The sequence below is a fragment of the Osmerus eperlanus genome, chromosome 11, assembly GCF_963692335.1.
Source record: "Osmerus eperlanus chromosome 11, fOsmEpe2.1, whole genome shotgun sequence".
Classification (NCBI taxonomy): Eukaryota; Metazoa; Chordata; class Actinopteri; order Osmeriformes; family Osmeridae; genus Osmerus; species Osmerus eperlanus.
The window spans coordinates 17978821-18000283 of NC_085028.1; the positions used below are offsets into that span (position 1 = coordinate 17978821).

The window sequence follows — 21463 nt, forward strand, 5'->3', positions numbered from 1 at the left end:
TCCTGTGACTCACAGGCTGTGAGTGTCGCGAGACCTTCTGGCAACGTCCTCCGATGGCAACAAAAGTGGGGGGCTGGATCATAGACATATATGTCTATGGGCTAGATTCTGAAGTTATTAAACGACGATTTTAAACATGATTACTGATGACAGCAATGTTCAATAATTAAAATAATAATAATAAAAACAGCAACTAGTGACCAGACATCGTTTCAAAAGACAAAGAATACGGCCACGACAGGCACATTCTGCTACTAAAATTATGTCAGAAAAATGATTACATTCGAGTTATAAGTTCAAGTTATTATGGCTATTCGTTGGTAGAGTATATTTGAACATAAAACATTTCTTAGCCTAAGTCTCGTGATACACTTGGCATTGTCTTCCTTTTTTGAATTTCATGTTTTTTTCTTGCCCAATGAACGCATGGAACCTTGCGTCAGTACATAACGACTTTTGGTTCGACGGCAGATTTTCGGCGCCATTTACAAGTCAGCGATTCAAGGCTAGTTAGTGAGTCAGGACGACACAGACTTGTTTTTATGGATTATATGTCTTATTTTGGGATACTGGACATTACTTGTACTTTGTCTCTGAAAAAGTGAACAATAAGGCAATATTGCTGGTAGAATTTCTTGATCTGCATCAACTCTGAAGGTAAAGTTTTTATTTATTCGAAGTTTACGTGTAGCTAGCATCGGGTAGCAGCAGATAGCTTAACTACGTCGTTAGATAACCAAATCATCTGAATAACTAGCTTGTTACATAGCTAGCTAATTAGCTAGGGCTAGCCCAACTCCACGAGCAGTTCTAGTACACACTAAATATATCATTCTTCGTAACTTTTACCGGACAGATAGCTAGAAAACTAGTTATCATAGCCGGTGAAAATGACACGCCTACACAGATGTCACCCAGCGTTAGTTATAACACATGTATTCCTGTAGTAGTAGCTAATCTACGATTATCCTGAATAACCATTGACGCTAGTACACAACACAGATCAGCTATAGCTAATGTTGTCATATACTTGTCTAGTTAGCTAGATTCAATAAAAATGTGATTGCTGGCTACGAAACGTTCTTAGGTGTGTCAAAGTAAACGTTCTTACGTATGTCTAAAGTAAACGTTTTTACGTGTGTATAAAGTAAATGTCTATCTAGTTTACGAGGTCTAGCGTTATTATTCTGTTTCGATTGCATTACCTAGGCTGCCCAGTTTAATCACAAGCATAGCCAGTCTAACAGTATTTATGAAACATTCAAGTAAAAACCTAACTCTTAAGGTATTTCCACTTTATGGACTACTAAATAGTTTACCACTGTGTTTAAAGCAACTAGACTATTACTACCTACGTTTAAAAAGTTAATGTAACAGTATCCAACCTACTGTACACCCTATTTCAAAGTGTCACAGGCAGTCTTACTGTGCGCCAGTGTTCAGATGATCTAGTTCGATACTCTTGATATTTTCACGTAACGTTGCATTATGGACTAGAATAGTGCTTGTAATACCAAATTACCCTGCAGTATGTCACTTTACTGCGTGCTTTAAATTAACCGACAGTTTGTGCAGCTGCTAAACAGCCCAATGCGCGGCCAAGTTCGTTATGTTGCTCAGAGAGCTAGCTAGCTGGCTAGCCTAGCTAACTAACGTAGCGAAGTTGGAGAGCTGACGGACTACCTCTGGCTTTAGAACTGGTCTTCTAACATGCTGATATAGTTACGTTCCTCACTTGTCAGTCACCGTTAAGTAGTTTTCGTGATAGTTAAAACCAACAGCTAGTATTAATTACAAATGATTGATCATTTTAAATTTAATAATTCAATGAAGTCTACTATTATTTTTCTGATTTTCAAGGGCGGTGGATTTTTTTTCTCTTTGAACAAGTACTTTTAACTAGCCAGATAACATTTAAAATCCAATTAAGACGTTTATTTTAACAGCATTTGTCAGTAGTGGCGCTAAAAGGCAGACGGTCAATTCATGTATGTATATTCTTTCCCCGTTTGTGTGATCTTTTCAGATATTTTAATCATGACCTCTAAAACGTCTAAAAGCTCTACTGCGAAGGCGCGAGGGAAGGGTTTGCAGCCCCGGGATGACTCAGAAGACGAATTTGATGTACCCCCCAAAGAACGCAACTCGAATGGGGAAGAGGCTGCGACGTCAAATGGTAACAAAGGCTGTTTTGGTGTCTGCATCTGAATAAGTTGTGGTGGTGCGTTTATTCAATGGCAGCGCGTCACGTTGATTGGAAGGCTGGTGGTTTTGTGCCATTGGTAGTTAAAATGTTGTTGCCGTAATTCATAACACGTAGCTTGTTGGTTAGATTTTTGTAAGTGAGCAAAGCATCAGTTTATGCCTATTGTGATTTTGAGATGATTATGATGGTGGCGTGTGCGTGTTTGCCTGGAGGAGCCTTCACAAAAAGAAAGGTATTTAACTTTGGATAGTTTGTGAGAATTTTTTTGTTAAACTTTTCATGCGTTCGGTAGGTTTAGGAGAATGGTTTATCAGGGAAACTTTTCAGATGAATCGATATAGGGCATTTACATTTGTAGTGGTTGGAGTATTGTGTGTGTGTGTGTGTATATATTTTTTTATATAATTGTTTTTCTTTCCGAAAGCTGTTCACTCGCACCATCTTATTGTATGGTATGCTTCTATTTGTTTCTGTGAACAATAGACACCAAACGTTTGGTCATTGAGATGGTGGTACAATCAGTAATTTATGCATCTGTCACAAACCGTTTATTCGAGTTTAATGTAGGGTTTTATGTGTAACTCGTTGTCAAGTCGCGACTTGAAAGAATCCGGCTTTTCAACACATACAAATGTATTTGTTAATGTGTTCTCCTTGCAACGTCTGTGTTGACGTTTGATTGGTAGAGCGGAATGGCTCGCTAGCAGCTTTTTCATAGTCCTTTAAGTTTCTTAGGGTTCATGTTTGGGAACAAAGACATAGTAGCATATTGTGGAAGGCAGCTCGCGATCTTCCATGCGAGTCTTTGTTCCTTCCGTGTGCGGCTGTGGCTCGAGACGGCTTGCTTATGTTTTGCTTGTTAGTTTCCCCCCTCCATCACCCCTCCCCCACACAGCGCTGTCCCCACCTGAAATGAATCGCACCGAGAAATAACAGTTCCAACTTTGTACCCTAGATCCGTCTCGCGGGGAGGGAGCCGAGGCAGTGGATAATCGAAGTTTTGAGGAGATTCTTGGTAGCATCCCTCCGCCCCCGCCCCCAGCCATGACCAATGAACCGGGCGCTCCTCGCTTGATGATAACCCACATAGTTAATCAGAACTTCAAATCCTACGCCGGAGAGCAGATTTTGGGGCCTTTCCACAAGGTACGGGATCTGTGAGATTGTACCCTATTTACACATTATTTTGTTAAAAGATTAAATACTATTTGGTTGTTGTCATTGTGAACAGTATAATAATGTATACCTGTCTGTCAGCGTTGCTTTTGGGTTATTGAAATGTTGAATATGTTTAAAGAACAATTTTATTTGTAGGTTATTTTTTAGTCGTGTGTTGAATATATTTACTTGCATTCAGTTTAAACAGTCACATAATCAAAATGGAGGGTGGTATCACTTCAGCTGTCTGTCCACTCCACTACCATTAGTTATGTACCATATTTTCCTTCTCAATTAGTGTTTTACAATAGTTTCCATTACCATGCAAACACAGGTGCCTAGTGATAATCAGACCAGACCTGCACATACTGACTCTATAAAGCAGGCCCATCATTTAATGTTTCCAACTGTTGTTCGAACATCAAAACCAAGCAACGCATGGTTTGAGTGTTGAATCATTCCATTTTTATTTTGGTATATTTAAAGAAAATTAAATGTTTGTATTTAGTTTAATGTAATTTTGATATAGATTTTCTTTTGTAAAACTGAGTTTCAAGTCTCCTCTGCTCCCGTACCTCCACAGCGCTTCTCCTGCATCATCGGTCCTAACGGGAGCGGGAAGTCCAACGTGATCGACTCCATGCTGTTTGTGTTCGGGTACCGAGCTCAGAAGATCCGCTCCAAGAAGCTGTCGGTGCTCATCCACAGTTCTGACGAGCACCAGGGGGTCCACAGCTGCACGGTGGAGGTCCACTTCCAGAAGATCACTGACAAGGTACTCACGTCCTCCCCTCCTCTCTCACGTCCTCCCCTCCTCTCTCACGTCCTCCTCTCTCACGTCCTCCTCTCTCACGTCCTCCTCTCTCACGTCCTCCTCTCTCACGTCCTCCTCTCTCGTGTCCTCCTCTCCTCTCTCGCGTCCTGCTCTCCCGCGTCCTCCCCTCCTCTCACGTCCTCTTCTCTCGCGTCCTCCCCTCCTCTCTCGCGTCCTCCCCTCCTCTCTTGCGTCCTCCCCTCCTCTCTCGCGTCCTCCTCTCTCGCGTCCTCCTCTCTCGCGTCCTCCTCTCTCGCGTCCTCCTCTCTCGCGTCCTCCTCTCCCGCGTCCTCCCCATCTCTCTCGCGTCCTCTTCTCTCGCCTCCACACACCCCATTACTGCTGCTAGCATTCTTCAGTTTGTTATTTAACAAGTGTGATAGAATGTTCTTATATTTGTTCAGCCCATTCAAGTCAATGTTTGCCTGCCCCCCCCCCCACACCCGAGCCAGGAAGGCGATGATTATGACGTCGTCCCCAACAGCAAGTTCTGCGTCTCCAGAACGGCCAACAAGGACAACAGCTCCGCCTACCACATCAACGGGAAGAAGGCCACCTTCAAGGAGGTGGGAGCTCTGCTCAGAAGCCACGGCATCGACCTGGACCACAACAGGTTCCTCATCCTGCAGGTAGTGTGGGGTTCTCCTCAACGCTCCATCTCATCCCTTTTCCTTTAGTGGCTGTCGCCTGGGCAAGCGTCCAGTTGTCAAACCTGTGGAGACAGACAGCTCCAAGCCTCCTAACACTGCTATAGCAGCGCATCATGGTTTGAAACAATAAGGAAACCGTGCGAACCATTTTTTGCTGCTTTAGTATTTGAAGGAAACACTGCATTAGATGGACAAACCTGCAGCTTGGACAGGCCCATAGTGGACGGCCCGTCTACCAAATCTAAATGTGTTTGTATATCCAAGCAGTGCCACAGAGGGCTTCACATATGCCCATAGAACTGCCCCTCAACCAACCTAAACCCTCAAGGAAGACAAGGAAAAACTCACTAGCCCGTTAAGGAGTAGCGTTGCACATATGTGATCGTTTGAAAGCGGGCCCCACAGCTTAGCGTCGCACATGTGTGATTTCGAACATTCCAAATGACTATTTTCCAATAGACAAAAACGATATGACAAACACTATAGTATGGCTTAAAAATTTACAATGAGGAAGCTAACAAGTAACCCTAGCAGGTAGTAGCATTGCTACGAGTATTATGCTAGGTTGCTAGGTAACGGAAGCTAACTAAGGCTAGCTAGCTTCTGTTTCTGAAAACGAACTCACTCTGGTGGGAGCGTCGGAAATATTTAGAACTTGTGCGTCTAAGGGCTAGAGGAGAAAACATTGAAGAAACCTTGGGAGGAGCAATTCAGTGAGTGATCCCCTCCTCCAGAGACGGTTGGTGTAGGAGAGGAGCAGAACACAGGCTTAACATAGTCACACAGCAGGGAAGTGTCAATGGGTGTTGAAACACCAAAATCCAGTGTTCAACTTGGGTCAGTTGGTAAATGTCAGTATTGAGAAGACAGACAGCTCAGCTTCAAACCTCCTAACACTGCTATAGTAGCGCATCATGGTTTGATGCTACCCCCTGCAGCTGGGACACCCCCTAGTGGAGGGTCCCTCTACCCCCGTAGAGGTCTCTGTTCTGGGTCCTGTGTTGCCGGGGTGGGAGAGAAGGGGGCGGGGTCCAGCTGTTGCCTCGTCCAGACCAGCACCCCTCTGCTGCACCCGCTACGCTGTAGCAGCATGTAAATATTGGCGTGTGAGAATGAGCCCAACTCCAATATTGGCAATGCTGCTGCACTGTGACGGGACCAAACCCTCGTCTGAGCATCAGGCCACTCGCCGGGACGTCTCACACACACAGCTTGTACACAAAGAAATATAATGATGAAATGTTAGCTTCAGTCACATAACAGCACCAGTTTCTTTAAAATTGTGTGTGTGCAGGGCGAGGTGGAGCAGATCGCCATGATGAAGCCGCGAGGCCAGACAGAGCATGACGAGGGCATGCTGGAGTACCTGGAGGACATCATCGGCTCTGGACGCCTCAAGGAGCCAATCAACATCCTCAGCCGCCGACTGGAGCACCTCAACGAGCAGAGAGGAGAGAAGGTGAGGAGGGGTGAGGGGGGGAGAGAGAGGAGTGGAGGGGTGAGGGTTGTGAAGGAGAGGAGGTGAGGGGGGGGACACCTGCCTCCTAAGAAGCCACTGAATAATCTCCCCCACGCCCTCCATCTCCTCATACTGTGTGTGTGGATCAGCTGAACAGGGTGAAGATGGTGGAGAAGGAGAAGGGCGCCCTGGAAGCAGAGAAGAACACTGCTGTGGAGTTCCTCACCCTGGAGAACGACATCTTCAAGCAGAAGAGCCAGCTCTGCCAGTACTACGTGTGAGTACACCAGCAGCTGTGGAGTGTGTGTGTGTGAGAGTAGCGGTCTGTACCGTGTGTGTGTGTGTGTAGCTATCTGGACTGGTCGGTACGTTCCTTGTGTGACACGTTGCTAAAGGTGGATGGCGTTGGGCTGTGTGTGTATGTCTGCTCAGCCATGACTTCCAGAAGAAGGTGAAGGTGAAGGAGGAGGAGAAGCAGAGGATTCTGGAGGAGAGCAAGGACCTCACGGAGAGGAGCAACCAGATCGCCACAGAGACGGAGAAGAAGAACCAGGATCTGAAGAACGTGGAGAAGTACGTCTGGAGGGGCTGCTGCTGGAGGGGGGGCTGCTGGAGGGGGGGCTGCTGGAGGGGGCTGCTGCTGGAGGGGGGGCTGCTGGAGGGGCAGGGAGCCACACCAGGGATCTTTATCTATGGTGTGTGTGATCCTCCAGGAAGCAGAACAAGCTGACCAGGTACATGGAGGGTCAGAAGGAGAAGTTCACCCAGCTGGACCTGCAGGATGTGGAGGTGCGCGAGAAGCTCAAACACACCAAGAGCAAGACCAAGAAGCTGCTCAAACAGCTGGACAAGAACAAGGACATGGTGTGTGTTGTGTGTGTATCCCCTCCCAGACCTGTGTGTGTGTGTGTCCCAGACCTGTGTGTGTCTGACGAGTGGTCTTGTCCTGCAGGTGGAGGAGCAGCGCGGCGTGCTAGTAAGCAGTGAGAACACCATCTCAGAGGCGTGTGCCCGCCGGGAGCAGCTGGAGGGCAGGAAGGTGGAGGAGGAGGAGAAGCTGGGGGCTGTGATGGAGAGCCTGAAGGGGGAGACGAGCGGCCTGCAGCGGGAGAAGCAGGCCAGTGAGAAGCAGCTGATGGTGCTGAGCAGGGAGGTGAACGACACGCGCTCTCGGATGGAGGTGGCCCAGTCAGAGATGGACATATACCTGAGCCGCCACAACGCCGCCCTGACGCAGCTCAGCTCGGCCAGGACGGCCCTCGCCACCACCTCCAGCACCCTGCAGGAGAGACGTGCCACAGTCCACGACCTGCAGGACAAAATCCCCCTGTGTGAGAAGGAGCTGAAGAAGGTAGGGAGGGAGGGGAGTCTCTAAGACTTCTATATGACTGCAGCTGTCTTTTACAGGTTGATTCCAGGGTGTCTGTAGTTTGTTTGGTTGTCTTAACATGTCCGTGTGTGTCCCAGGACGAGGCGGAGCTCCAGCGGCTGCAGAGGGAAGATGTGGGTGTCAGGGAGGAGATGAAGGGGCTGAGGCAGAAGGTGGAGGAGGCCAAGTCTGCCCTGTCCTCAAGCCGCAGCCGGGGCAAGGTGCTGGAGGCTCTCATGCTGCAGAAGAGGAGCGGCAACATCCAGGGCATCTACGGGCGCCTGGTGAGACACACACACACACACTGTCAGACACACACTCACACACACACTCACACACACACTCAGAGACACACAGAGCGAAGGAGAGACGGTGTGGTCAGATGACCGTGCAGCGCTGTGTGTGCAGGGTGATTTGGGGGCGATTGATGGGAAGTACGATGTGGCCATCTCCTCCTGCTGTGGCGCTCTGGACCACATCCTGGTGGACACCATCGACACGGCCCAGAGGTGCGTCATGTACCTGAAGACACACAACATCGGCTTCGCCACCTTCATCGGCCTGGACAAGGTGAGGGGCAGCTAGCTTAGCCAGCCTAGCCTGGCAGTGTTGCAGTGTTAGCTTAGCCAGCCTAGCCTGGCAGTGTTAGCTTAGCCAGCCTAGCCTGACAGTGTTAGCTTAGCCAGCCTAGCCTGGCAGTGTTGGCTTAGCCAGCCTAGCCTGGCAGTGTTGGCTTAGCCAGCCTAGCCTGGCAGTGTTGGCTTAGCCAGCCTAGCCTGGCAGTGTTGGCTTAGCCAGCCTAGCCTGGCAGTGTTAGCTTAGCAGAGCTTACCCAACTTGGGGTTAGTTAGCAGCTAACGGTAAACACGCAGGCTACACTCTGTGTCAGTAGTCTGAGGATGATGATCTGGCTCAATTTGAGTTCTGCCACAGTGACCCTCCAGCCTGGCTCTGCCTGGCTACACTGCTGTGTGTCTGCTCTGGAGCCTGCTGGTACATTCCATGGCCATTTAACAGACTATCTAAAGCAGCCTTTCTCAACCCTGGTCCTCAGGGACCCCCTGCCCTGCATGTTATAGATGTTTCTCTGCTCCAACACACCTGGTTTTAATGAATGGGTCGTTATGTAGCTCAGCAGAAGCCTGGTAGTGACCCTTCACCCCGCAGGAGAGGGTCCCTGAAGACCAGGGTTGAGAAACAAAGAGCTGTAAGGGAAGAAGAGGGGGGGGGGGTTTCGAACCTGTTGCGTCTTCATCTGCAGCCCCTCCGTCCTGTCTTCTCAGATGAAGGTGTGGGAGAAGAAGATGTCTCCCATCTCCCCCCCCGAGGGCGCGGCCCGCCTGTTCGACATGGTGCGCGTGCAGGACGAGAGCACACGGCCGGCCTTCTATTTTGCCCTGCGGGACACGCTGGTGGCCCGGGACCTGGAGGAGGCCACGCGTCTGGCCTTCCAGAGGGACAAGCGCTGGAGGGTCGTCACCCTGCAGGGACAGATCATAGAGATGGCTGGTGGGTGGGGGAGGATAGATGGGTGGATGTGTGATGGGATGGTGGGTGGATGTTTGGAGGGATGGTGGGGGAGTGTGTGATGGGATGGTGGGTGGATGTTTGGAGGGATGGTGGGGGAGTGTGTGGAGGGATGGTGGGGGAGTGTGTGGAGGGATGGTGGGGGAGTGTGTGGAGGGATGGTGGGGGAGTGTGTGGAGGGATGGTGGGGGAGTGTGTGGAGGGATGGTGGGGGAGTGTGTGGAGGGATGGTGGGGGAGTGTATATTGGACCCAGCAGCTGGGAGGTGCTGACCATGTCTCTGCTTGTCAGGCACCATGACGGGAGGAGGAGGAGGAGTGATGAAGGGCAGGATGGGCTCCTCCATCACCTCTGAGGTGTCCCAGGTGGAGGTGAGGGATTTCACACAAACACACCTTATCTGATCTGACACACACCTTCTCTCACACACCTCCTCACACACCTTCTCTCACACACCTCCTCACACACCTTCTCTCACACACCTCCTCACACACCTTCTCTCACACACCTCCTCACACACCTTCTCTCACACACCTCCTCACACACCTTCTCTCACACACCTCCTCACACACCTTCTCTCACACACCTCCTCACACACCTTCTCTCACACACCTCTTCACACACCTTCTCTCCCAGCTGGGGCAGATGGAGAGCCACCTGCAGCATCAGGTGGAGCGTGGGCGGGGCTGCCAGGAGAGGAAGCTGCAGCTGGAGGAGAACATCCACACCCTCACCCAGCAGCTCCGAGACATGAGGAACACCCTGGAGAAGTACACCCTCAGCCTGCCGGTACACACACACACACCCTCAGCCTGCCGGTACACACACACACACACACACCCTCAGCCTGCCGGTACACACACACACACCCTCAGCCTGCCGGTACACACACACACACACACACCCTCAGCCTGCCGGTACACACACACACACACACACCCTCAGCCTGCCGGTACACACACACACACCCTCAGCCTGCCGGTACACACACACACACCCTCAGCCTGCCGGTACACACACACACACCCTCAGCCTGCCGGTACACACACACACACCCTCAGCCTGCCGGTACACACACACACACCCTCAGCCTGCCGGTACACACACACACACCCTCAGCCTGCCGGTACACACACACACACCCTCAGCCTGCCGGTACACACACACACACACACACCCTCAGCCTGCCGGTACACACACACACACACACACCCTCAGCCTGCCGGTACACACACACACACCCTCAGCCTGCCGGTACACACACACACACCCTCAGCCTGCCGGTACACACACACACACCCTCAGCCTGCCGGTACACACACACACACCCTCAGCCTGCCGGTACACACACACACACACACACCCTCAGCCTGCCAGTACACAAACACATGCAGGTACACACTCCTTCCAGAGCCCAAAGTCAATATCTGCTGTGTGTGTAGAGCCTGGCAGAGCAGGAGGTCCAGCTGAAGGCTCAGATTAAGGAGCTGGAGGCCAAGGAGGTGGCAGCTGCTCCAGACAAAAAGCACCAGACGCAGCTGCAGAAGACCCTGGACGCCTTCAAGAAAGGTACACACTATACACACACACACACACTATACACATACAGACCCACACTCGTGGACTAGATGAAACTTATTTCCTTCTGATTTCCTACCTCTTCTCCTCCCAGAATACGAGGCAGCCACCTGCAGGGCAGGGAAGGTGGAGGCAGAGGTGCAGCGCCTGCACACCCTGATCCTGGACATCACCAGCCACAAGCTGAAGGCCCAGCAGGACCGTCTGGACCAGGTGGTCAGAGAGCTGGACGCCTGCTCCTCCACCGTCACCAAGGCCCAGGTGGCCATCAAGACTGCTGGGCGGTGAGCGCACACACACACACACACACACGGAGGATGAGGTGGCCATCAAGACTGCACACACACAGCTCTCACACGGTCCCCTGTGTTCAGGACCCTGATGAAGGCGGAGGAGGCGGTGCAGCGGGGGCAGGGGGAGCGGGAGGAGGGCGAGAGGCTCATCGCTGAGCTCACAGTGCAGTTGAAGACTCTGGAGGAACAGGCTGGAGACATCATGAAGTCCTGCCAGGATGCAGAGGTCACACACACACACACCTCACACCAGTGTTTCATCTTAAAGGAAAAACCCCACCAACATTCCCATCAAAGCGAGGTGCTGACCTTGTCCTCCGGGCCTGCAGGGGGCGCTACCAGAGGTGCAGCAGCAGTACGTGAGCGTGCTGGAGGAGATCAAGGCCCTTCAGCAGCAGGAGCACGCGCTGCAGGAGGAGAGCCTCAGCGTCAGGCTGGCCCTGCAGCAGATAGACACCTCCTGCAAGGAGTACACCAACAAGATCAAGCACTGGGAGAAGGAGGTAGGCCTGGCTGGACTTCCTGCTTGGCTGACTGGCCACTTCCTGGTCCTCTTGTCTGTCCCCTGTCCGGACTGTCACCTGACTGTCCCCTGTCCCGTCCCCAGGAGTCCAGGCTGCGCCTCCACGTGGTGGAGGGCCAGGAGCAGCAGGAGCTGGCTGGGCTGAGCCCTGCGGAGCTGGAGGCCCTCAGGGGCCCTGACGCCATCACCAAGCACATCTCCCTGCTGGAGGCACGCTGCGCCCAGCTCAGACCCAACCTGGGGGCCATCGCAGAGTACAAGAAGAAGGTACACACAACAGATACACACACACACACACACACACACACAGTTAGCCTGTATGTGTGCTGAGGTGCAGTTTCCCCCCCGGCCTGCAGGAGGAGCTGTTCCTGCAGCGCGTGGCTGAGCTGGACAGCATCACCTCTGAGAGGGACCGCTTCAAGCACGGTGTGGAGGACGTCCGCAAGCAGAGGCTCAACGAGTTCATGGCCGGCTTCAACATCATCACCAACAAACTGAAGGAGAACTACCAGATGCTGACCCTAGGGGGCGACGCAGAGCTGGAACTGGTGGACAGCCTGGACCCCTTCTCTGAGGGCATCATGTTCAGGTGAGGGGAGGGGAGGGGAGGGGAGATGCCCTTGTCTGTTGAGAGGTTTTAGTCTGTTAAGAGTGACAGCATAGAGAATGTACTTGGATTACCGGTTTGTAAAACTCTGACTTGATCCATCCATCTCTCTGTCCCCAGTGTGCGTCCTCCTAAGAAGAGCTGGAAGAAGATCTTCAACCTGTCTGGAGGAGAGAAGACCCTGAGCTCTCTGGCGCTGGTGTTTGCTCTGCACCACTTCAAGCCCACGCCCCTCTACTTCATGGACGAGATCGACGCCGCACTCGACTTCAAGAACGTCTCCATCGTGGCTTGCTACATCTATGTGAGCTGGAACACACACACACACACACACACTGAGTGTAGGAGTACATCAAACCGAAAACGTACTTCAAATCAATGATGCAGGAAGTAACATTTAACAGGTAGGACCATGTTGTGCCAGTTAGGTGGCAGTGTGTTCCAGGACCAGGACATACCATTATCCTAAAATGCACGTAAAAAAGTAATCATCTCATCTTTGTGTTTTGTCTCCAGGAGCAAACCAAGAACGCCCAGTTCATCATCATCTCCCTAAGGAACAACATGTTTGAGATCGCCGACCGCCTCATCGGCATCTACAAAACTCACAACACCACCAAGAGCGTTGGCATAAACCCCAAAACCATCGTGTTCCAGCAGCCTGAGGTGCTGACTGCCTGAGAAGCAGGAGGAGCAGGAGGAGAAGGGTCCAGCTGGGGCCGTAGAGATGAATTTCTGCATTGGAATGCTTCCTTTTTCCTGTCACACCACAGGTCCTGTCACGTGTAAATCTATTATTCTGTCCATAAATGCTGCTGCTGCTTTTTTTTTTTACTGTTGCAAATAAATCTTTTCTAATCTGTCTAAGCCTCTGTGTGTGAGTGTTTGTTTTGAGGGAGGGAACCTGTACAGACTGAGGGGTCGAACAGGAGGTGGAGGTCACCGGGAGGTCAGGGTTCAATTCCTACCTCATTGACTGGTCTGCTTCAGCAACTTCCACTTGAATTATAACAACTAACAGATGGCAAAAGTACACACATCCTTCGCACAAGTAGAATTACAGATACTCATGTTTAAAAAGACTGGTAAAAGTTGAAGTACTGACTACACTGACAAGTTAAAGTGTGGGCTATGACATACTTAAGAGTAGCCATTACTGGTCCAGTTACCAGCTACTAACACGTATTAATACATTAAAACTGAAAACACTAGACATGCAGAGCCTGCTTTTTTGACACTGACAATGTCGAAAATCTCCCTCATATGGCCATGGGTGATCAGGAATGTCTATTCTCAGTCATGTCGACATCGCTAACTCCCTCTATCTCATCCATAACACCTTTCAACTTTTGTTTTTTTTTTCCACACAAAGGAGAGCACAGAGAAGCCAGTAGATTAAAGCAGAGCAGATTCCTTATCAATGCTGCAACTTTTTTCATATTTGTTATCCATCCATCCATCATCTTCCGCTTGTCCGGGGGTCGGGTCGCGGGGGCAGCACCCTAAGCAGGGAGGCCCAGACTTTCCTCTCCCCGGCCACTTCCACCAGCTCTTCCTGGGGGACCCCGAGGCGTTCCCAGGCCAGCCTAGAGACATAGTCCCTCCAGCGTGTCCTGGGTCTTCCCCGGGGCCTCTTCCCAGTGGGACGTGCCCAGAACACCTCACCAGGGAGGCGTCCAGGAGGCATCCTTATCAGATGCCCGAGCCACCTCAACTGGCCCCTCTCGACGCGGAGGAGCAGCGGTTCTACTCTGAGCCCCTCCCGGATGACCGAGCTTCTCACCCTATCTCTAAGGGAGAGCCCGGACACCCTGCGGAGAAAACTCATTTTGGCCGCTTGTATTCGCGATCTCGTTCTTTCGGTCACTACCCACAGTTCGTGACCATAGGTGAGTCCCATATTTGTTATCGTTTTTCAAAAATATTTTTCGAACCTACATGTATTTAAAAAAACACATTTGTAGAAAATATTTTTCGAACCTTTCAAAACTTTTTTGATAGGTTAAAGCAGAGTAAAATAGAGTATAGTAGAGTCCTCATCAATGATGAAACCTTTTTTTTTACTGTGTTTTTTTTCAAACCTATCAGAAAAATACATTGTGAAGTAAAGTGCGTACACCAGAAAAATTTACGAAGTACTGTCCCAAAGTATTTGTACTTGTTACTTCCCATCTCTGAAAATTAAGCACAAGAAACTAACTTCAGACAAAAACATTTATTGTTAGTGTTGCATGTTTCGACACTCAGGGCTATCGGAGTTCGCAAGAAGATTTTTTTGAAAATATTTCAAAAATAGCATTCTTATTAGCAATAGTCTAGGGTTAGCCAATAGACTGCTAATCGAGAGGTTGCCGGTTCACATTTTCCTGTACATCTGGATACAGAAGCGTATTATGAAACATGAACAAATGACACAATTAAAGTTTGAATGATTGGTATGTGTTTCAATAAGAAGACCGTTTCAGTGTTAAGGCATATTGGCTGTTAAGTGTTCAGTATCATTAGTCCAGGTTGGGTGACGGGACACACAGGGTGTGAGGCACAGCTGGGACACAGGGTGTGTGAGGCACAGCTGGGACACAGGGTGTGTGAGGCACAGCTGGGACACGGTGTGTGAGGCACAGCTGGGACACAGGGTGTGTGAGGCACAGCTGGGACACAGGGTGTGTGAGGCACAGCTGGGACACAGGGTGTGTGAGGAACAGCTGGGACACAGGGTGTGTGAGGCACAGCTGGAACCGTAACAACCCCAGCAGAGAGCCCACTGACATCAGATTACACGCAAACTACATTTCCCACAAGGACGAGCGACGCCCCTGGAAATTGGACTACACTAGGATGCTGCTCAGTGCAAACCAGTGCTGGGTACAACCCTGTCTCTTCAGGTTGGTCGGCAAGAAGGGTGTAGTAAAGAGGCACGTATAGGGGACAGGTACAGCTCGGTGGGTAGAGCATGTGACTGAAGATCAAGAGGTTCCGAGTTCAAATCCTGCCCTCAAATCACTTTGGATAAAAGTGTTAATTAACTGACTATAATGTGTTGAATTATGATTTTTTTTTTACATAACATCTGCCATGGCCTACTGCAGGACAGACCTTTATACTTTATATTGACCTATAACAGCTTTATACTTCTGCTGCTGGTTGCAGCTCTGCTCTAAATAGAGAACAGTTGTTATTAGGGGTGGGGGGAAAATCCATTCACATTTTTTTGCAATGTTATTTATTATTATAAAACATTTTTTTATTTTATTTATGTTTTGATTAAGAATCGCAAATTTATTTTTTATCGATTTGTGACCCCAAGAATCTAATCGTTATGTACCAAAAGGTTCGCACCCCTAGTTGTTTCATTTGCTTGCATGTGATTTCATAACCCCGTTCCTACCCCTGAACAACACAGGGTGTCAGGGTACCTGAGTGTTTAGGGAATCAGGCTTTTAATCAGAAGGTTGCTGGTTCGATTCCCGGCCGTGCAAAATGACGTTGTGTCCTTGGGCAAGGCACTTCACCCTACTTGCCTCGGGGGAATGTCCCTGTACTTACTGTAAGTCACACTGGATAAGAGTGTCTGCTAAATGACTAAATGGAAATGTTCCTAGACAGGAGGTTAGAATCAGCAGGGGTTGAGCTACAACTGTTTATATCAAGGTTGGGGGGTCATTAGTCAGGTCAAGGTTCAGGTGAGGTTCTTGTAGAAGGAAGTGAGTTGCTGGTAGCTGTTCTTCCCCAGGGTGGAGAGGGCCTCACCCCACATCCCCACCACCTCTCCCAGCCCCCAGCCCCAGCCTCCCAGCCCCCAGCCCAGCCTCTGGGCCGTGTGGTTCAGCAGGGAGAGCAGGGAGGAGGCCAGAGCCCCCAGGTCCCCCCACACGGCCCCCAGCAGGACCAGCAGGACCAGCAGGACCAGGGGGGCCAGACGAGGCTGGAGACGCTCCCTGATCTCACACACCCGACCCTGGGAGGGACAGCTGGCCTCCGCCCCCGAGCCTAGCTCCGGGGCCTCGGGGGGGGTGCAGCAGGACACCTGGGGAACCGGCCCCCCCTCTAGATCTCCCACCGTCACAGTCGCCCAGTGCTGGGGCAGGAAGTCTGCAGCGCGGGGGGCGATGGAGAGGGGGGTGGCGGAGGGCAGGGGGGAGATGAGCAGGGCCTCGACCCTCTCCCTGAAGTTGTGCACCTTCTGCAGAAAGGACAGGGGCGACTCCTCCTGCTGCAGCCTGGAGCCCTGAGACACCAGGTCCAGATGCTCCTCCTGGACACACACACACACAGGGTTAACCACCCCTCTACCCCCTGAGACACCAGGTCCAGATGATCCTCCTGGACACACACACACAGTCAGGGACACACACACAGTCAGGGACACACATCCACTCAGAGGGACCGCTCCATAGCAACTACAGTAGGAAGTCGAGGGTTATAAGTATGTAGTTTACTAACATGGTGTTACTAACATGGTGTTACTGACACGGCGTTACTATCACGGCGTTACTATTACGGCGTTACCATCGCGGTGTTACTGACGCGGCGTTACTAACGCGGCGTTACTAACACGGCGTTACTAACGCGGTGTTACTAACATGGTGGTACTGACACAGCGTTACTGACACGGTGTTCCTAACACGGTGTTACTGACACGGTGTTACTAACATGGTGTTACTGACACAGCGTTACTGACACGGTGTTCCTAACACGGTGTTACTGACACGGTGTTACTGACACGGTGTTACTAACATGGTGTTACTGACACAGCGTTACTGACACGGTGTTACTAACATGGTGTTACTGACACAGCGTTACTGACATGGTGTTACTGACACGGTGTTACTAACATGGTGTTACTGACACGGCGTTACCGTGCTGAAGTAGGAGCACATGGTCTTTCAGAGGGGGGGGGGCATCATGCCCTACCACGGAGCTATACCCATCCAGGAACCAATCAGCTTGGCCCCTGGAGGCAGCGTGTACCTGCATCTCCTTCAGCCTGTGGATGAGGGGGTCGAAGGTCAAGGAGATCTCCAGGCTGGCGCTGTCCAGGGCTCCCAGGAAGGCCTCTCTCTTCTGGGCCAGGATGAGTTCCAGCCCCTGGAAGAACTGCTCCACCACCTGGCCATCCTGCCTCACCATGGCCTCACAGTCCTGCTTCTCCTTCTGCAGCTGGTCCCCCAGCTCACACACCTGGGGGGAGGGGTGGGGGTAGGAGGAGGACGGAGGTGGGGGTGGGAGGGGGGGTAGGTAGGTAGGTAGGAGAAGGAGAGGTGGGAGGGGGGGTAGTTAGGTAGGTAGGAAGAGGAGAGGTGGGGGTGGGAGGGATGTTTGGGTAAACAAGGCCGAGGCTTGACCAACCCACAAGCTGAGCGACAGGAAGAGGAGAAGTTGGAGAAAAATGTGAGGTGAGGTGTTACCTGTGCCCAGCGCTGGTCAGCCAGCCTGGCCAGCAGGCCGGCCGGGGCTTGTCTCTCCCGGATGAAGGCAGCCTGCAGGTCATCGATGGCATGGCCCTGGTGCTTCCCCACGGTCAGACACAGCCCACACACCAGCCTCCGGTCCTGCACACAGTACACGTTCAGGGGCTGGCCGGGGTGGTCCGCACAGCAGGGAGCCCTGGGCTGGTGGTGGTCCTTCTGGAACTAAGGGATGAGGAGAGGGGAGAGAGAGGGAGGAAGAATGAGAGAGAGGAACAGAAGAAACGAGAGAGAGGGGAACAAAGGGAACAAGAGAGAGAAGGCACAGGAGAGAGAATGTGATGCAGACACAGTGAGGAAGACCCGAGGCTCAACACTGATGAGGAACCACCAGGTCTCACCTTCTCTATGAAGGAACCAGGTCTCCCCTTCTCTATGAAGGAACCAGGTCTCACCTTCTCTATGATGGAACCAGGTCTCACCTTCTCTATGATGGAACCAGGTCTCCCCTTCTCTATGAAGGAACCAGGTCTCCCCTTCTCTATGAAGGAACCAGGTCTCACCTTCTCTATGATGGAACCAGGTCTCACCTTCTCTATGATGGAACCAGGTCTCCCCTTCTCTATGAAGGAACCAGGTCTCCCCTTCTCTATGAAGGAACCAGGTCTCACCTTCTCTATGAAGGAACCAGGTCTCCCCTTCTCTATGATGGAACCAGGTCTCACCTTCTCTATGAAGGAACCAGGTCTCACCTTCTCTATGATGGAACCAGGTCTCCCCTTCTCTATGAAGGAACCAGGTCTCACCTTCTCTATGATGGAACCAGGTCTCCCCTTCTCTATGAAGGAACCAGGTCTCACCTTCTCTATGAAGGAACCAGGTCTCACCTTCTCTATGAAGGAACCAGGTCTCACCTTCTCTATGATGGAACCAGGTCTCACCTTCTCTATGAAGGAACCAGGTCTCCCCTTCTCTATGAAGGAACCAGGTCTCACCTTCTCTATGATGGAACCAGGTCTCACCTTCTCTATGATGGAACCAGGTCTCACCTTCTCTATGATGGAACCAGGTCTCACCTTCTCTATGAAGGAACCAGGTCTCACCTTCTCTATGAAGGAACCAGGTCTCCCCTTCTCTATGAAGGAACCAGGTCTCACCTTCTCTATGATGGAACCAGGTCTCACCTTCTCTATGATGGAACCAGGTCTCACCTTCTCTATGATGGAACCAGGTCTCACCTTCTCTATGATGGAACCAGGTCTCACCTTCTCTATGATGGCGCGCAGAGACACGTTGGCGGGCAGGGCGTCCACGCCGCTGGGCGGAAGCTCCACCACGCTTCGGCAGTTGGGGCACTTGAGCGGCAGGCGCAGCGGGCGCCAGATGGAGATGTTGGAGGAGAGCTGGAGGACGTTGTCCAGGCAGGATCTGCAGAAGGTGTGTGAGCAGGGCAGGACGCGCGGGTCAGAAAACAGCCCGTAGCACACAGAGCAGGACAGGTCCTCCTCTAGACTGTCCATGGTTCCTCAGGGGGGAGGAGGGCCTCCGGATGGGTGTAGTCCTGTGGTGTCCAGGGGGAGGGCCAGGTGGAGGGGGTGCAGCTTCTGTAGAAGGGGGGAGAACAGGGGGAGGAGGGAAGGGAACAGGGGGAGGGGAGAAGGGAATAGGGGGAGGGGGACAGGTGGAGGTGAGGTAGTGGTGATTGTTGACACTCTCTCCTGGTTTAACACTAGTCAAGTCTGTAACTGACACAGAAACAACTGCTTTAAGACCTCAAAAACCAGAACACATACCTATCACTGACTAGAAAAAGACGTATTCTGAGATAGTTATGATTCATCAGTCGGGCCCATTATCCATCACCCGCGGGACAAAGTAATGACAATCATTTCCCAACCATCACTCAGACTATATTAGTTCGCACAGACGCGTTACATAATGACTAATTTGTGTTTTTCTCCTGGTGTTATTAGAGCGGTTCATAGGGGCAAGTTGCCCAATCATGTTTGGCTGCAGTTTGTGAATGGTAAAATGGTAGCCTGTGCCTTCTTTAAATATGTAATAAAGTAAGTAGCACTAAGTAGCCATAATAAGATGTGGCATTAATGTCCCTGAGTGGCCACTTAGGAAGCAGGGGTAAGAAAACTCAACTTCACCTACTGGCATTGCCAGGCACTGACGACCCACTCGAGTAACTAGAACCACCATAAGAACACGGTCTTGATATCAAACAAAGTCTTTTACTCGGAAAAACAATTACGAAATATAAAGCGCTTTTGTTTTATTACTTGACTCAGGACTAAGAGACATCATCCTCGACTGTATCGCTAACACGAACTTCTCTGTGGTTACAAGTACTTATTTACGTAGCCTACAAATGGCGTTAGCATCAAAAATAATTATTTCGATGTCATATTAACGGTAGTTGCTTGATAGCGCTTACCGTTCTAACGACACTGTCTGCTGCACGTCTTGAGACCCTCCAGCCTGCTGCTCGAGCCTCCTCGCTGTGTTTGCTGGGGCTCAGTGCGCATGCGACCCAGCAAGCTCACCCATCCAATAGAGCTTAGCTCGCGCAGTTCAAACCGTTCTAGAAACCGTCGCCTGAGGAGGGTTGCTGGTGATGTTTTCTGATAGGCATTTAACTCTATACAACTCGAGACAACTATCATTTAGGCAGACATCTTCCCTCAGTATGTCTGCGCCTCGTCTATTAATTGTATATAGCGGGACAAGACAATCCCTTACTTCTCTGCGTGAGAAACGGTGAGACAGCTCTATAAGTGACATAGCCTACAACGAGGCCTACAAACAGTTGGGACGACCACATTCATAGAAAAAAACACAACGGCCATTTGGGTTTCACTATTTATTTTTAGAAGACAACCTATCCCGTAGTCTATCTCCAACTGGTTCAGCAAACCACATGTTCTTCCTTGTCATATTTTTTTATTTGAAACCCCATCTTTGCTAACAAGGAATGCTGCCAAAAATACCCTATGTTCAACAGAAGGTTATGACCACAAAGTGTAATCCATTACTACAGTGTTTTGAAATTAATACAAAATAAAGATGGGCCTAAATGGTACAGACGGGTGAGGGATTGGAGATGACAGAAAGTACAGCAGAAATGTTCATAAGTTTAGAGGGAATTTTATACTCTGCTGTATCATCTTGCAACAGCATCATTATTGCAACTCCTTAAAAACTGATTTATTTTTTCTTCATCCAAATCGTCCCCAAATGTCTTATTTAGCAGATTACATTACTAAATATAAAATAAACGTTTATGGTTGGATGGTGCATATCATAGAAGGCGTGTGCAGGTCTGATTTGAGAGTCTAGTGCACTCCTTTAAAGATGAATTCAGGCCTTTACTCTGCAGTACATGTGCAAAATTGGTCAGATTCTTCTGCAATAAGGAGACTAAAGTCTGGGGGGACGATGACAGTTTACTAAAAAAAAATGACAGTGTACACATCCTAAGGGAACTAAAAAAAAAAATGAAATCAACTGTGCTAGAGTTTAGTACATGCAAGGTTATGAAATACAAAGTCACAAAATGGCCGTTGTTTTTATTTCCCCCTTGTGATGAGTCAGAGCTGGAAGCTATGGCAACCAAACTGCCAAGCACTGATTTCTGCTTAAATTGAAAGAAAAGAAGAACCCAGGAGATCATGCTGAAGACTACGATAGAGTCGTGGAGGCTTCACAGCATCAACTCTGTGTCCCGTAAGAAGCTAGCTATGGTGTGAGGTTACTTTACAAGCCTGGACACCTTTACAAGCAACAAAAGTAAAAGCTGAAAATTAAAATAAAAAAAGATTGACACTGGAGGCATAAAAGCAAGCCTAAAGCTGCATCAGAACAG

The 21463-nt window shown here is 50.3% G+C and overlaps 2 protein-coding genes across 3 annotated transcripts; one reads left to right on the plus strand and one right to left on the minus strand.

Annotated features, from left to right (window-relative positions):
* Positions 1–484: 484 nt before the first annotated feature.
* Positions 485–13046, plus strand: smc4 (structural maintenance of chromosomes 4). Of its 2 annotated transcripts, XM_062473158.1 has the most exons (23): positions 485–657; positions 2027–2176; positions 3162–3352; positions 3948–4139; positions 4631–4807; positions 6123–6287; positions 6437–6564; positions 6720–6860; positions 7001–7151; positions 7240–7638; positions 7755–7940; positions 8065–8226; positions 8940–9165; positions 9475–9554; positions 9820–9972; positions 10626–10752; positions 10856–11045; positions 11136–11280; positions 11384–11557; positions 11662–11844; positions 11934–12166; positions 12305–12488; positions 12701–13046. In XM_062473158.1, exons 2-23 carry the CDS (start codon positions 2038–2040, stop codon positions 12863–12865), a joined length of 3891 nt encoding a protein of 1296 aa, XP_062329142.1. In that variant the 5' UTR covers positions 485–657; positions 2027–2037; the 3' UTR covers positions 12866–13046. The 2 variants fall into 2 exon arrangements, with proteins under 2 accessions (XP_062329142.1, XP_062329143.1); XM_062473159.1 differs by lacking the exons at positions 485–657; positions 2027–2176 and adding an exon at positions 2312–2438.
* A 1338-nt stretch (positions 13047–14384) lies between these two features.
* Positions 14385–20111, minus strand: trim59 (tripartite motif containing 59). The gene is made up of 5 exons (XM_062473989.1): positions 20036–20111; positions 18858–19196; positions 17593–17817; positions 17156–17365; positions 14385–16439 (listed from the first exon to the last, which is right to left on the minus strand). The coding sequence occupies exons 2-5, from the start codon at positions 19110–19112 to the stop codon at positions 15864–15866; spliced, it is 1266 nt and encodes a 421-aa protein (XP_062329973.1). The 5' UTR covers positions 19113–19196; positions 20036–20111; the 3' UTR covers positions 14385–15863.
* Positions 20112–21463: the final 1352 nt, after the last annotated feature.